General features: G+C 40.9%; 1 protein-coding gene across 2 annotated transcripts in view; it reads right to left on the reverse strand.

Annotated features, from left to right (window-relative positions):
• Parn (poly(A)-specific ribonuclease) overlaps nucleotides 1-16,563 on the reverse strand; it is a 154,116-nt gene that overhangs the window by 119,772 nt on the left and 17,781 nt on the right. For both annotated transcript variants that reach the window (XM_021650819.2, XM_060364211.1), the window contains exons 7-13: nucleotides 16,040-16,184; nucleotides 14,463-14,528; nucleotides 14,242-14,280; nucleotides 13,372-13,414; nucleotides 11,704-11,784; nucleotides 10,235-10,291; nucleotides 3,390-3,467 (exon numbers count right to left, since the gene is read on the reverse strand). In XM_021650819.2, coding sequence (XP_021506494.1) covers nucleotides 3,390-3,467; nucleotides 10,235-10,291; nucleotides 11,704-11,784; nucleotides 13,372-13,414; nucleotides 14,242-14,280; nucleotides 14,463-14,528; nucleotides 16,040-16,184 — 509 coding nt within the window. The remainder of the gene's footprint in view (nucleotides 1-3,389; nucleotides 3,468-10,234; nucleotides 10,292-11,703; nucleotides 11,785-13,371; nucleotides 13,415-14,241; nucleotides 14,281-14,462; nucleotides 14,529-16,039; nucleotides 16,185-16,563) is intronic.

Below are 16,563 nucleotides of genomic sequence, written 5' to 3' on the forward strand. Positions count from 1 at the left end.
TTAACATCTGTTCCTTTGGTCTCATGGCCAGTAAGAAATAAATGACTTTACATTTACATTTAGGTTTTAGAAAATGCAGGTGTCTGATCATTCCTCTGCTGGAATCCTTGCATCTTAATGAGTGACAGGGCTGTCATGGAAGTGGTGGTAGCCTTAGACCAAAGACCTAGGACAAGAGAGCAACAAACCCACTGCGCAAGTGGCAGAAGGCACTGCTCTCCTCCAGAAGATTATCAAAGAGCTGGGTGTGGTGGCACATGCTGTGATCTCAGCATTAGGGGAGGCAGAGGCAGGTGGATCTCTGTGAGTTCTGAGGCCAGCCTGGTCTACAACAGAACAGCCAAGGCTACTCAGAAAAACCCTGTCTTGAAAACAAAACAAACAAACAAACAAACAAACAAAAATTATCAAGGGGCTGATGGGGAAACATGAGAGAGCAAAATCTTTTTTTTTTTCCCATGTTCTTTTTCTTTTTTAAAATATTTATTTATTTGGGCTGGAGAGATGGCCCAGTGGTTAAGAGCACTGTCTGCTTCCAAAGATCCGGGTTCAATTCCCAGCACCCAGATGGCAGCTCATTACTGTCTATAATTTCAGAGATCTGACATCTTTACACTAATACACACAAAATAAAACTAAAATAAAAATTATAAAAAAAAGCTAAACAAATAAAAATAAAAAAGATTTATTTACTTACTTACTATGTATAGTGTTCTGCCTGCATACCAGAAAAGCACACCAGATTTCATTATAGATGGTTGTGAGCCACCATGTGGATGCAGGGAATTGAAGTCAGGACCTTTGGAAAAACAGCCAGTGCTCTTAACCACTGAGCCATCTCTCCAGCCCAAGAGCCAAAGCTTTAGAGCCAAAACTTCCAAGCCACAAATGATGAGTTCAATCTCACAGCAACATAAAGTAGGGACTGGGCCAGGATATGGGGAGCATGTTGTAATAAACTTGGCATGTGGAACTAGGAGTTCAAAGGCAGTCTGGGCTACATGAGACTCAAGAAAACACAAAGTAGGGGCTGAAAAGATGACCGCTGGTGAAGAGCACCTGCTGATCTTCCAGATGACACAGGTTCTATTCTCTGCACTCACATGGTGGCATACAAGTATTTGTAACTCAAGTTTCAGGAAATCCAACACCTTTCTCTAGCTTTTGCGACATCAGGGAATCAAATTGAACACATACATACATACATACAGGCAAAACACTCAGACACTTTAAAAATTATTCATTTGTATTTATGTATATGTGTGTGGCACGACATTTTTGCAGATGCCCCTGGAGGCCAGAAGGCATCAGATCTCCTGGAGTTGGAGTTATAGGCAGTTGTGAGCCACCAATGGGCTAGGAACCAAACCCAGAGCCTCTAAAAAAGCAGCAAGCACACTAAACCACTGAGACACCTAGCCAGCCCTAAAATAAAGTTTAAGTACATAAAAATAAAGCATGGTGTAATGGGTATTCCTGGTTAACTTAACATCTGGAATTAATTAAAACCCAAATAGCTAGGCACATCTGTGAGGAACTTTTTTTTGTGTGTGTGTGTAGCCCTGGCTGTCTTGGACTCTCTTTGTATATCAGGCTGGACTTGAACTCACAGAGATCTGCCTGCCTCTGCCTCCCCAATGCTGGAATTAAAGGTGTGTACTACCCCACCCAACTTTTTTGTTTTCTTTCTTAATTAAGTCATGGAATTTGGATTTCTAAAATGAGAAAACATACCCTTAATTGCAATTTTTTGAGGTGGAAGATCCACCTTAAATCTGGGTTACTCTTTCTCCTGGCAGCCTACTCCTCTTGCTATGGCTGGCTCAAGTCCATCCCTTCACTATCATCACCACCTTCTGCTTCAGGATTCTGGCATCTACTGGAGACCAGCTGAGACATCCAGCCGCAAGTACTGAACAACTACTATATTCTTGAACTTTCCATTGGTAAATAGCCATGGTTGGACTAGCTTGTAAGTTAGTCTAATAAATTCCCTTTATATAATGTGTGTGTGTGTGTGTGTGTGTGTGTGAGTGTATTCATTCTATCAGTTCTGTTCCTCTAGAAAACCATAACTAATACACATGGATTTGCAAACTATATCCACACAACCTAAATTAGGCCACCACATCATTTTTTTCCCTTAAATCAAGTATTATCAAGCATAGCAGTCTCAGGGTTATAAGAGCAAACTAAAGAGTTGTCATCGCACTGTAAATAGCCTAGAAAACACAAAATATTTTAGTAAGTGATCTTTTCTAAAAAATCCTGCCAATATGGAGTGTAAAAGAGAAACTGGCTATAAACAGAGAAGGTCTAGAATCCAGGCTGAACTTCAGGAGAAAAAGATAAGTTGTTGAGAGGCAAATGAGAACCCAGAGGTATCCACTGGACTGGCAGAAAAACTCAAGCTAATGTGAAACAGAATTTCAGCTGGGAAATCAGAGTAACAGAACTGATTTGAAGTAAACCTTAGTCTGAAGGCTAGCAGGTACCTGGAGTCCAGCATGAAGTGTACACCTGAACCTGACAGAGACCAGAGCTGGGGATGGATGTTGAAGTATCTATGGTATTTGTAGCTGAAGTCATGGTTAAGAGTGAGGTCTCTAAAAGACAGAAAGTGAAGGAGGATGGAGGGCAGAGTGATGGAGGCAAGAGATACAGAGACAAGAGACAGCTGGGGACTGAGGGAAAAAAGCCAGTGGAGGGCCAAAAACACATGTGATAATGATTCAGATGACCTGGCTCCAAGTACAGAAATACCACCAAGGTCCCCAAGGAGCCTCAGGGTGCTCAACAGTAGCACCACTTTCCTTCTCTCTCCTGAGCCTGCCCATACTCTGTGCAACAGTGAATGAGCAAACCCAAAAGCATCAATTGAGGAAATAAATAGTTAGCCTTGCTTTGGCCATAGCAGACAGCTATCAACCCCTTAAAACAGATCATGTACACATACTATCAAAACAGCATAGAAGAATTGGCTCAGCAGTTCAGAACACTTTGGAACTACCTTTCCAGGCCCTAGAACATCTAGAATGTCTGAGGGGCTGGAGAGATGGCTCAATGATTAACAGCATTTAATCTTTCAGAAGAACCAGGACTCAACTCACAGCTTAGAACTTCCTGTCACTCTAGTCCTAGGGTCCCCTCTTCTGGAACTCCTTGAATACCAGGCATGCACATGGTACACACACATGCAAGCAAAACACTTGTCACACACATAAAATAATAAAACAAATAAATCTTTAAAAAAGAAAAGCAGCTTTCAGGCAAGCACATCAGTCATTCACAGGAGCATGCCACATATAAAGAAACGAGAATTGTAACCCAGACAGAAAGCACTGTCACAGCTGAAAGGCAGGGTAGGCTCCAACACTGGAGCCACTTACCGCAGGCAGAGGGCAGTAGAACTGATGAACTGTGTGCATGACATCCAAGAGCATATTGTGTCCGACAACCAGCTTCCCCTGGGAAAGACAGGTCAGGAAAGCAAAAGTTACATCTGAGCTTCAGAGTAAGGTGGGTGCTTCAGATTGGGCAGTGCCAGCACAGCCAGGCTAGCGTGCTGCTCACTCGGTGACCCACACAGGCCTCATGCTCTTCCTGTCGCAGCTCCAGTGCAGAAATCGTAAGTGTACACCCACTATGGCCACTCTTAATGATTTTTCCATTTTTCTTATTTTTAATAATCATGTCATTTTCAAGAATTTGATGTAGTTTTTTTTTGTTTGTTTGTTTGTTTTTTGTTTGCTTGTTTGTTTGTTTTTTTTTGACAAGTCTTGCTACACTGTCCTGGCTGCCCCCGAACTTCTGGGCTACAGCAATCCCACCATGCCATCTTGCTGACCCTCATTGCTTTTCAATCATGTATAATAAATTACTCCACTTTAGTAGCTACTAAAAAAATTTTATTAAATTTATAAAATAAAAAAGTTAGCTACTAAAATATGTCACCTTAGATTTCCTAGCCTTATGATTCCTTGGGTATGGGGAGATGTTGTTGCTGGTTTAGTTTTGGGGGCTGGGGGGCAAAGGGGTTGAGACGGGCTCTCATGTAGCCCAGGCTGGCTTTGAATGCCTATGTAGCTGAGGATAACTTTTCTTTTTTATAGTTAGAAGCATTTTTTTTTATTTCATTTTACACTTTATTCACTTTGTATCCCCCCATGAGGATAACTTTTAACTCCTGATCCTTGTGCCTCTATTCCCCAAGTGCTAGGATTAGGCATGTGCCACCATATCCATCTTTGTTTTCAAATTTTGCTTGTTTGTTTTTGTCATAATGGTGGGTTAAGATTGGTGTTTTCCTTTGTTTGACCCCACAAAGGGTCTCTCTCTGTAGCCTGGGCTGGGCAGGAACTCACTATGTAGCTCTAGCTAGATGACTCCATTTTTAACATGAAGCATTGTCTTGGTTAGGATTTCTATTGCAGTGATGAAACACTATACCAGAAAGCAAGTTGGGGAGAAAAGATTTATTTGGCTTATACTTCCACACTGCCGTTCATCACCAAAGGAAGTCAGGACAAGAACTCTAGCAGGGCAGGAACTTGGAGGCAAGAGCTGATGTAGAGGCCATGGAGGGTGTTGATTACTGTTTGCTCCTCATGGCTTGCTCAGCCTGCCTTCTTACAGAACCCGGGACCACCAGCCCAGGGATGGCACCACCACAATGGGCTGAGCCCTCCCCCACTGATCACTAACTGAGAAAATGCCTTACAGCTGGATCTCATGAAGGCATTTCCTCAACTGAGGCTCCTTCTTCTCTGATGATTCTAGCTTGGGTCAACCTGACACAGAACCAGCTAGCACAAGCATCAAGTACTACAATGAAGCTTTATTAAGTCCTAATGGTTCTCCATGAAACATGTCAAACTCAGAACTCAAATTAATTCTTTGACATAATAACTCTTATACAAAATATCCTAAATCTAACAAGCTGTGCTTTGGGAGTTTGTTGTTGTTTTGTTTTTGTTTGTTTGGGGGTTTTGTTTTTGTTTTTTGCAAGTGGGCTCAGTATCTGTCTAAGTCTTTAGTCCCAATGCAATGTTAAAATGCCAATTACTGTGGCAGATTCCAATCAAAATGCACGAGAAGCTGGAAAAAAAGACTTGGGAAAAGCATCTTGAATAGACACTATGAAGCCAAAGACTACAAGAGCTGCATAAAAGGCTGGAGTCTAGTCAGCATTACACTGCTCATGGGCTCAAGAAGCAACTCAACCAGTAAAGTGGTTGGCCACATGAACATGAGGACCTGAGTTTGGATCCTCAGAATAGTGGCACACAGTTCTATAATCCAAACACTGGGAAGGGATTGTTAGTCAGCCTAATCCATGAGGATCAAAATAAGTAAAGTGGGTGGCAAGCAACTGAAGAAGAAAGATGCCAGATGTCAACAACTGTCTTGGTCAGTGTTCTATTGCTGTGAAGAGACACCATGACCACAGCAACTCTTCTTACAGGAAAGCATTTGAGACTTGCTTAGAGTTTCAGAGGGTTAGTCCATTATCATCATGGCAGGGAGCATGGCGACATGTAAGGCGCTGGAGCTATTGATTAGAGCCACATCCTGATCTGAAGGCAGAGCTTGGCATGGGCTTTTGAAAGCCTAACCCCAGTGACACACTTCCTCTCACAAGGCCACACCTCCTAATCCTTTTAAATAGTGCTACTCCCTCGTGACTAAGCACTGAAATCTATGAGCCTATGAGGACCATTCTCATTCAAACTACCATAGAGCTGTGTGTATCTTCACACTGTCCAGTGGCATTTAGAGCCAGGACAGCAAAGGAGGAACCGAAGGCTCCCATCTTGGTTTCAAACTTCACTGCAGGGATGGACTAATAGTTAAGAGCACTTACTGCTCTTTCTTACTGTGTTTTGTTCCTAGCACCCATGCTGGGTGGCTCACAACCACCTGTGACTCCGGCTGAAAGGACATCTGAGGATGCTCTCTTCTATTTCTGCAGGCGCCCTCCTGTGAGTGGCATATAGATACAGATTTAACAAAAATGTTCCCGGCTAGGCGGTAGTAGTCTTGAGTAAGGCTAGCCTGTTCTAGAAGTGAGCTCCAGAACAACAAGAACTACATACACAGGGAAACCCTTTCTTGAAAAACAAACAAACAAACAAAAACCCAATCAGGATGAATTTCAAAAAATAAAAAAGAAATTCTGATTTGGTAACTTTTGCATTGAAATAAAGTATTTAATTTCACTAGCAAAAAAAAAAAAAAAAAAAGAAAAGAAAAGAAAAAAAGAAAAAGAAAGAAAGAACAGAAAAAGAAAAACAAACCAACAAAGCTTCATTCCCCAGGAACCAGAGCTCCTTAGAAGTCACTGTAAGGGTTGGAGACATGGCTTAGTGATAAAGAACATGGTCTGCTCTTCCAGAGGCCTCAAGTTCAATCCTTAGCAACTACACCGTGACTCACAACAATCTATAATTTGATCTGATGCCCTCTTCTGGCTTGGAGGTGTACATGCATATAGAGCACTCATATACATATAAATAAATAAATAAATAGATAGATAGATAAATAAATATTTAAAAAAGAAGAAGAGGGCTGGAGAGATGGCTCGGTGGTTAAGACCACTGTCTGTTCTTCCAAATGACCTGGTTAAATTCCCAGCACCCACATGGCGGCTCCAACTGTCTGTAATGCCAATTCTAAGGGACCTGACACCTTCATACTAACACACATAAAGTTTAAAAAGAAGTCACTGTTTCCAGAGTTAGCCAAGAGAAATACACCATGACACTAGGAGATGCTCCCAGCAAAGGGACAGGATGCTTACTCAAAGGGCTTAATAGCTAAACAAAATAATCACCATAAGAAGCATTCCAAACTGAGTAACAAAAATACTAGGTTACAGCCAGCCATGGTAGTGGGTGCCTGTAATCCTAGCACTTGAGAAGTTAGGTGAACAGGATGCAACAGTCTAATAAGTCTCTGTCTCAAAAACAAACAAACAACAACAAAAGTAGGTTGTTTGTGTGGGTTTTTTTTGTGATTTGTACACTAATCTCCCAACTCCATATCTTCCTGCCTCTGCCTCTCAAGTGCTGAGATAACAGAAGCGCAACAGCACAACCTGCTCCCCAAAGGTATTTACCAGCTCCAAAGGAAAAACAATAACTTCTCAGAGCAACAATCCAACAGACAACACCTCAGCAATCCATGACTAAGGTCAACATCATAAATACCATTTCTGTAGTATTCTTGCCAAAACAGAGCATCCTAATTCTAAACATGAAACAAGAAATCCCAGTTGGGGGACATTTAGCAAAAACACTGAAAATTCATCAATACAATCAATTTATAGAGACAAAGAAAAACTATCGAAGTCTACAAAAGCAAGGAGTGATAATAAGCAAATATAAGCAGTCCTGAACAGAATTGTGAAGAGACTTAGCTGAGAAGCCCCTGAAATTCAAATTACAGTTTTAGTTTACTTCCCTCATACTGTACCAATGTACATGTCCTGCTCCAGTAGCCATGTAACAGCAATGCAGGATTAGGGACAGTTGTTCAAAGAAAGCATGGAAAGTCTGCATAATCCCTTAAACTTTTATGTGAGTGTAAAATCAGAAGCCGAGGCTCCATCCCTGGAACCAACACATGGAAGGAGAGATGTGACTCAAGAAACTATCCTCTAGCCTCTACAGGCACAAGCATCCATGCACTCACACACGCACACACACAGAGGCAGAGACAGAGGCAGAGGCAGAAAGAGGGGCTGGAGATAGAGCTGAGTTAGCAGAGGTTTTGCCCAGTAACTGCAAGATCCTAAAGTTAAATCTCAGCAGCACAAAAATATTTATAGATATATGAAACTGACATTCATTAGCCTAAAAATAACACAGATCTACAGTGACTGGATAATGATTCAGTGTAATATAAATATTTAAGAGAGGTTGGAGGGCAGCTACAGAGATATCTCAGTGGTTAACAGTACATACTAAGCTGGATAAGCTCATCCCAGTACTTAGGGAGGCAGAGACAGGCAGATCTCTGTGAGTTCAAAGCCAGCTGGTCTAGAGTAAGCCAGGAGAGCCAGGGCTACACAGAGAAAACCTGTCTCAAAAAAAAAAAAAAGTACATACTATTCTTTTTTTTAATATATTTATTTATTTTTTATATTAATCACAGGTTATTTACTTTGTATCCCAACCATAGCCCCCTCTCTCATTCCCTCCCTCATCTTCTCCCCGCCCCTTTCCAAGTCCACTAATAGGGGAGGACCTCCTCCCCTTCCATCTGACCCTAGCTTATCAGGTCTCTTCAGGACTGGCTGCAATGTCCTCTTCTGTGGCCTAGCAAGGCTGCTCCTCCCTCAGGGGGCATACTATTCTAGTAAGGAACTCAAATTCAGTTCCCAGTACCCACATCGGGAAGCTTACAACCACCTATAAATCCAGCTCCAAGAGATCTGACATACTTTTCTGGACTCTAAGCAGCTACACTCACAAGTCTACACAGACACATGCATACAAAACACCCATAAATATAAAAAACTGTTTAATTAAAGAGTACTGGGTTCAACCTTCAATCCTACAGATAGATAAATAGATAGATAGATAGATAGATAGATAGATGGATGGATGGATGGATGGATGGATGGGTAGGTGGATGGATGGATGGGTAGGTGGATGAGTGCATGGATGGATCTACTGGCTTCATAAAGCTTATTGATATTGATAAAAAATTAAGCTGGGCAGTGGTGGCACTGGCCTTTTATCCCAGCACTTGGGAGGCAAAGACAGGCAGATCTGAGTTCAAAGCCAGCCTGATCTACAGAGTGAGCTCCAGGACAACCAGGACTAAACATAGAAATATTTTTTCAAAGAACAAAATTCAAAAGGAAATTAATATAAGAAATACCTTAATTTGTAAGATATGTAACTTTTTATTTTCCTATAGATCTATGGAAACATAGTTGGTTTTCTGTTGTTTGTTTGTTTGTTTGTTTTCTCTGTGTAGCCTTGGCTGCCCTGGACTCATTTTGTAGACCAGACTGGCCTTGAACTCACAGGGATCTGCCTGCCTGTGCCTCTGCTGGGATTACAGGCATGCACCATCATACCTGGTGGAAACATAGTTTTATTTAGATCCTTTTATTAAACTGAGTGTTTTGAAGAGATTTTTGTCATTTTCCCAATTCTCAGATCTGCCCAGGTATCCTAGGTATCCAAAGGTATTATTAACTCTTCTGTATTTTTTCAGAGTATGCATAGTTAAGCACATAGAAATGCACATCTCCTTGTGTACGTAGGAGAACAAATGTGGATCAAGACTGAAGTTCCTTACTTCTCAGCATGCTGGCTAAATGTACTCACAGTGCCATGTGTGGCCAGAACCTGTTTTTTTCTGGGTACTTGCGGCCTTAGCAGCAGCTGAAGAGACTCATCCCTTCTCCTCCTAGCCAGGATCACACAATTTTGTGTTCAGTACAGTTTAAATGTACTTCAGTAACAAGCCTTCCTCGAAGCTAATGAACTTTTTATGAGGCACTGTCATTTGTGTTATCTTCAAAAGAGCACGTAGTGTACCTCCACTCCACTGTCACGTTGACAGATAGACAGACAGAACTCTAAGAAGGTCTTAATGGTCAAGCATCTAAAGGATAAGACAACTCCTACCCAGACCCAACTACCCAAGGCAAAGAAAGTCTTAGATGCAGGTGATGCACTATTCAACAAGAGCACCACCTGGTTTACTCATGAAAAAGGTGGGTGCCTTTCAGAGAGGACCAAGGAAAGATGTCTACCTTAGAATTCTCTAGTACATTTACACAATCAGCCAGCACAGCTTTAAAGCTTTACTATTACTAAAATTATTACAGATGTATTTCAGGATTTAACTACAGTTCTGTAGAGGAAGTCAACTTATCCTCCAGATTCCTCTACTTGCTCCTTGACTTCTGATTCTCATTTTCAGACTAATGAGTATTAGTTTCATACAGCTATCAAGATCAGAAGACAGGGTGATCCTCCACTGTATTTTTGCAACCAAGTCTTTCTGAAGATGGTTTGGCTAAAGTTCAGCAGTGAAAACATCTGGCCTGGTGCACTGCACAGCAGCAGCCTGTGTTACCAACTTCTTCCTCCAGATAAAGTCAACATTCCAAAAGTAACCAAGTGACCAATCTGCAATAGCAGTTAGACACTTTGTTTTAAATACTGTATTTAGTCATTTCACTAGAAACAAAACCAAAATGTGGATGACTTACCGAATTAGCAATGGCATGGATGACTCTTGAAAAGCCCACAGCATCGTTCAGTTCCTCCTAAATAAAAGAACTAAATTAAAAACACTAGAGCTGGCAAGAGGGTTCAGTGGGTAAAGGCACTTGCCACAAAAGTCTCACAATCTGAGAACCCTGTAAAGGCTGAAGAAAAGAACCAACTAACTCCTCAAAGCTTTCCACTGACCTCCATATGTGTGTCTTTAGACTCATGAGCCTCTCTCTCTCTCTCAGTAATAAATAAGAAAGTTTTTTAAAAGGTATATATGTATATAGATATAGACATATAACCTACAAAGGCACATTGCATTCCTTATTTGAATAAACTAAAGCCTGAACTTCCCCCAGAATAAAACTTTACATCAAGTGGGATAGCTTTAGTGTCACAGGATTTGTAACACTAATCCCTAATTGCATATAAAATTAGTATCTAGGGACCTACAGAAAATACCTCCACAGTTAAGAGTGTTACTCCTCTTTCGGGGAACCCAGGTTCCATTCTAGCGCCCACAACCACCTGAAACTCCAGTTCCACAAGATATCACAGCCTTCTGATTTCCAAGGGGGTATGCACTCGTGTACACATACATACACACGTAGAAATACACACACACATAAAAACAAAATATATTTTTTGATTTGCAGAAATGGCTCAGGGGTTAAGAGAACCTGCTGCTCTTCCAAAGGACCTGTGTTTGGTTCCCAGCACTCACATTAGGTAGCTCACAAATGCCTTTACCTGCAGCTTCAGGGGCTCCCATGCCCTCCTCTGGCCTCTGAAGACACCTGGGCAGATATGGCATTCGCTCACAAAGACACACACAAAACACACACATGCACATAAATAAAAATAATAAAAGCAAATCTTTAAAAAATAGTATTAATCCTTAAAAAAAATAAAGATAAAATAATCTACATACTTTTCTGTTTTAGAAAGAATAAGCAAGTGTTAAATTACTCATTGTTCACTCAATTAATAGCTCTCAGAGTTTAGCCATCACTTCATATATTGGCGCAGGATTATTGGTTTATTTTCATAGTCAGGATTACATGTAGCTCGTGCTGGGCTTGAGCTCCTGACCATATGCCTCTACCTTCCAAGTCCAAGCGCTGGGATGAGAGGCATGCACCACCATACCTAGCTGCAGGATGTGTTATTTCCAAGTCAATCAAGGTGACTTTCAACTACATAACAACTTCAGGTAGACAAGGGAGTGCGTGGCTGTAATCCCAGCAACTGGGAATGTTGAGGAGAGAGAATCAGGAACTGCAGTCTAAGACCCTACTGGCCTTTAAAAAAAAAACAACACAAATCAAAATTAACTAACTATAACTACCAATTATCTGCTGGCTAAACCGAATCCAATAACTGTATTCCAGAAATACATAGAAAGAAATTAATCCTATCTATACTTTCTTCTCTTACTCATAAGAAATAAAATGCACATGCGTACCTGCTCCTTTGCATACTTCTCCTGCTCCCTTCTTTTGCGTTCCTCCTCATCCACTTTGCTGATAACTATATGTCTCTCTTTCTAAAGACAAAGCAAACATGCAGTTTTATGGAAACATCTGGACCCCTTACCCTACAAAGTACTGTGATTTTAACTCTGAATGGTAACTCTGATGTATTAGGCTACATAGTGAGTTAAAGGGCAGCCTCAGCTACATAGTGAGACCATCTCAATGAGCTAAAAAGAAAATAACCAAAAGTTATAAGCCAAAGCATAGGCAAGCACAATGGGAACTATCCTGAAATGATGCCAAGCTGAGTGGGTATACAGCTTCCTCTGCATCTGCATGTCCACAACACTTACATTTTAAGAATACAAACTAACAAATGTCAGTTGAAATCAGCTACAGACTGTACAAATAAGACTTTGTATAATGAGCACTTTGTGTATGTCACTTTTGAAATTCTAAACAATTAGGTTTAAATAAGTAAAGCATCCACATCTTATGAACACGAGGAAAAAAAACCTTGAATTACTATAGTCTTCTTTTTCATAAACTATAGTTCATATGTATTAAAAACACTGCAAGGGACAGTGACATGGTTTGTCAGAGGCACCTAATGACAAACCTGACATGAGTTTTATCCCTGGGAAGAGAACTGACTCTCACAAGTTGTCCTCTGATCTCCACATACCCACATTCCCAACACACACACAAACACACACACAACACATGCATACATGAGCTCGAGTGTGCACGCGGGGGGGGGGGGCGGCACGTGCAGGAAAGCACAAATTTTAAGAGAAAAAGAGGGGCTGGAGAGATGGCTCAACAGTTAAGGGTATTAGCTGCTCTTCCAAAGGACCCAAGCTTTATTACCAGCTCCACACGGCAGCTAACAACTGTCTATAACTCTAGTCCCAGGAAATACATTGCCCTTTTCTGGCTTCTGGGGACACTGTACACATATGGCACACAGACATACATGCAAGCAAAACACTCATTCACAAAAATAAAAAGAAATCTTTAACGTAAAAAGAAAAAAGATTACAATGCAATGTATTACAGATGGAAAAAAGTTCATTTCTACTAATCCACTAAATCATTTTTTTATTCAGTTGATCTGTTATTGTTGTTTTGTTTGAGATAGGTTTCTCTACATAGCTAGCCTGGAACTCACAGAGATTTACTGGCTTCTGAGCACTGGTATTAAAGACAAGTACCACTACTCCTGGCCTGAATTCTCATTTTAAAAAAATAAATAAATAAACTGTCAGTGGAATTGGGGAAATGGCTCAGTAATTAAGAGCACTGTCTGCTCTTGCAGAGGACCTGAAATCAATTCCCTAACCTTCATGGTGGCCCACAAATACCTGTAACTCCAATTTTTTTTCAGACTTCCATGGGCATATGGTATACATACTACACATACATAAAATAAAATTTTTTAAATCTTCTAAATATTTTAAACTTTTTGAAAAATCTTAAAACCTGTAAGCAACATTAGCTTAAGAAAATCATCCTTAGCCCCACTATACAAATGAGGAAAATCATGTTCTGAGAGTACAGGTGACAGCTTCTGGGAGCCAGGGCAAAGGCAAAAACCATCAACACCTCAGCAAATCACTGTGTTAGTTGACTGTGAGCACTGAAGAACTCTTAGTTACCTTGTCAGTCTCCAATGTCTCAACGTGAATGCCTTTGGGATACCTAAACAAAAAAAGGAAGAGTTCGCATCAGGACACAACTCAACGACTATAAAAACCCAAAGAATTCAACAAGAAACCACATGGCTATAAACTAAAAGTTTTACTAAAATGGGACACTCACCACTACAAATAAGCCTCCTTACAATACCTCAGCTGCTGTTTCCCTGCTTCTCTCAAATGCATAGGAATGTTGTCAATTTTGTGTAAACGTTTTAGGGTTTTTTTGTTTGTTTGTTTGTTTGTTTGTTTGTTTTAGGGTTTTTGCACTTTCTAAAACGCTCAGCCTTTCAGAATACACTGAAACCACAATGCCGCAAAAGTCATCTTGCTTCCTAATGCATACTTTATAAGTGAAGTGGTAAAAGTCTCTGTAGACTTCATAGGATGCACAAAGGGAAGGGTAGGAGCTGCTAGGCTGCAGTTTGCCTGGGTCCAAAGAGGAGAGGGATGTGGGAAGCACACAGAGACAGATGTAAGGATGGGACAAGCCAGGCTACAGCCCTACCCTGTCTTGTTTAAAAAGCATTACCTCCCAGCACTTGGGAGGCAGAGAAAAGAAGACCTCTGTGAATTCAAGGCCAGCCTGGTCTATGAAGCAACTTCCAGAACAACCAAGACTTCACAGAGAAACCCTGTCTTGAAAAACGAATGAAAGAAAGAACGAACGGACTAGGGACAGGGACGTGATAGGGTCAAATCACCCATAACTGAAAATTTCAAAAGAGCAATAGGTCCAAAGATTATACTTTGTTTATTAAACCCTGTCCTTGAGAACACTCTCATATCTAATTCAAATTCTACTTCTAATTCTAATTTAATTCTACTTACTTCCAACTCAAAGTCTGGTAAATAAGTTTTCTTTGGAACCTAGAAAACAAAAGGAAAGGAATTCACTTGGACTATTAAGAGTGAACACTAAGTGATCAATCAATGGTTGGGAACGATCTAGTTAGAGTTAATCTAGAGCCTCATTAGAACAGACAACTATAGACAATACACACAGGCATTTCTGAGGTAGAAAGACAAGTCACTTGCAACAAAAAACTAACCCAGTGCATGGCTCTAGATCCAGGCTCTTCTTTTCTTCGCTTTGTAGGAAATCCTCTATCTTCTCTCTGAGGAAGAATCAGACAATGACCATCAGTGCCTTGAAGAATGAAGTCATCAGAACAATGATTGTCTCAAAATAGCCAGCAGTAGTAACATTTGAAAGCAATGTAAATAATGGGGTGGGGTGGGGGGCAGTGGCAGAGCAGCTGTCTAATATTGAACAAAGGCCTGACTTCCATCTCTAGAACACACTCACACCCATACACACAGACAATCTAGTTTTTTTACTTTTTTTTTGAGACAGTCTCACATATCTCAGACTTGCTGTGTATTATTTTATTTAATAAATTTTATTTTGTGTGTGTGTAGATAGCTTGACCTTCTGACCCTCCTGCCTCCACCTCCCAATTGCTGAGTGCCAGGAGTGCTGTGAACCACTATACCCAACTCATGCAGTACTAGGGACCAAACCCTAGGCTTTGTGCATTATAGGCAAGCATTCTACCAACTAAGCTACCTTCCCAGCCCCAAGAACATATTTCTTATGCTTACAGGTCATCTTTCCACACATTCTGTGCAAATCAAAAAGATAATCACAGCCAAAGAAAATGGGTATATTTTGACATAAGCTTTATATGAAATTATTGGTTTCTAGCAAACTTGTAACAATTTCTCAAACAATTCATCAATTTTAGAGCTGCAGAGATTAGCTAAGAGTCATAACCATGAGGGTGGGTGCAGATCCTAGTACCAACACAAGCCTGCATGGCTTAACATACAGCCATGACCCCAGTGCTGGGGCGAGCAGTGCAGATGCAGAAAGAGCATTAAGGCATTCCGACTGCCAACCAAGCCAAAATATTCAAGCTCCAGTCTCAATGAGAACTCTTGCCTCAAAGTAATAAAGCAAAGAGAGTTGCAAGATACCCAATCCCCTCCTCTGACCTCCTCATGCACTCACCCATACATATGTGTATGTATATACCGCTTACACATGCACAAAACTGTAAGGACATTAGGAATTCATCAATACTAGTAATATCATTTTTGACTCTTCTAATAAGCTATTAAACTGGGAACATATATACAAGACTAGATACTACTCCCAGGGGGTATCCGCTTGTCAGAATCTTCACTGGGAGAAACAAGTATATAATGGAGCCACATTCTGGGAAGGTTTGCTCCAGGCGGCTCTGCACACATGCTGAGACCCTCCCAGTAGCATGGGACAGGTCCAAATATGATACAACTTACAGTTATTGTCCAGATTTAGATATGCCACAATTAAAGCCTGCAACTCACATTTACACCTGTGTGAATACCTTTGAATTTGAAGTACAAGTTGGTATGAAAGAAAGAAATCCTGCCACAATCAAATAATGCCTCTCACATCAACTTGTTTATACCTGTGCATGTGAAACACAAGTAGATGTGTGAGACCGACATTCTTCAGTAGGTCACAGTTAAAGCCTGCCTCTCATATCATACCTGCTTAGGCACTCTGCACGTACTGCCCCACGTAAGACAGCCCCCAGTCTGTGCCCAGCGCACTGATGATGTCCTTTTAGGAACTTACATTACTTGATCAATAAACTTCCTTTGATCCTCCGGAACTGTCACAGGACATTTTGCCTGAGCTCCTGCCCCATTGGCCTGAGAACGTTTTTCATCAAATTGCTCTCTCAGCTGTCTTTCTTCTTCCTGATTCAGATATGGAATTCCTACACATAATTTTTAAAGGAATAAATTAAAAGAAATAACAATTTCACACACAACATTTTTTTTTAAGTTTTACTTTTACTTTTATATACATGTATGTATCTTGTGTACAAGTACCTGCAAAAATCAGAAGAGGGCGCGAGATCCCTTGAACTGGAATAACAGGCAACAGTGAGAATTCAACGCCAGCCCTCTGGAAGAGCAGCAACCTCTCAACTTCTGAGCCATGTGTCCAGCCCTTACACAAAACTATTTTTGTTTGTTTGTTTTTGTCTTTTGAGACAGGGTCCCACTCTGTAGGTCTGATTGTTTTGGAACTCACTGTGTAGACAAGGCTGTCCTCAAATTCAGAGATCTGCCTGCCTATGTTTCCCGAGTGTA

The sequence above is a fragment of the Meriones unguiculatus genome, chromosome 11 (genome assembly GCF_030254825.1).
Source record: "Meriones unguiculatus strain TT.TT164.6M chromosome 11, Bangor_MerUng_6.1, whole genome shotgun sequence".
NCBI classification, from domain to species: Eukaryota; Metazoa; Chordata; class Mammalia; order Rodentia; family Muridae; genus Meriones; species Meriones unguiculatus.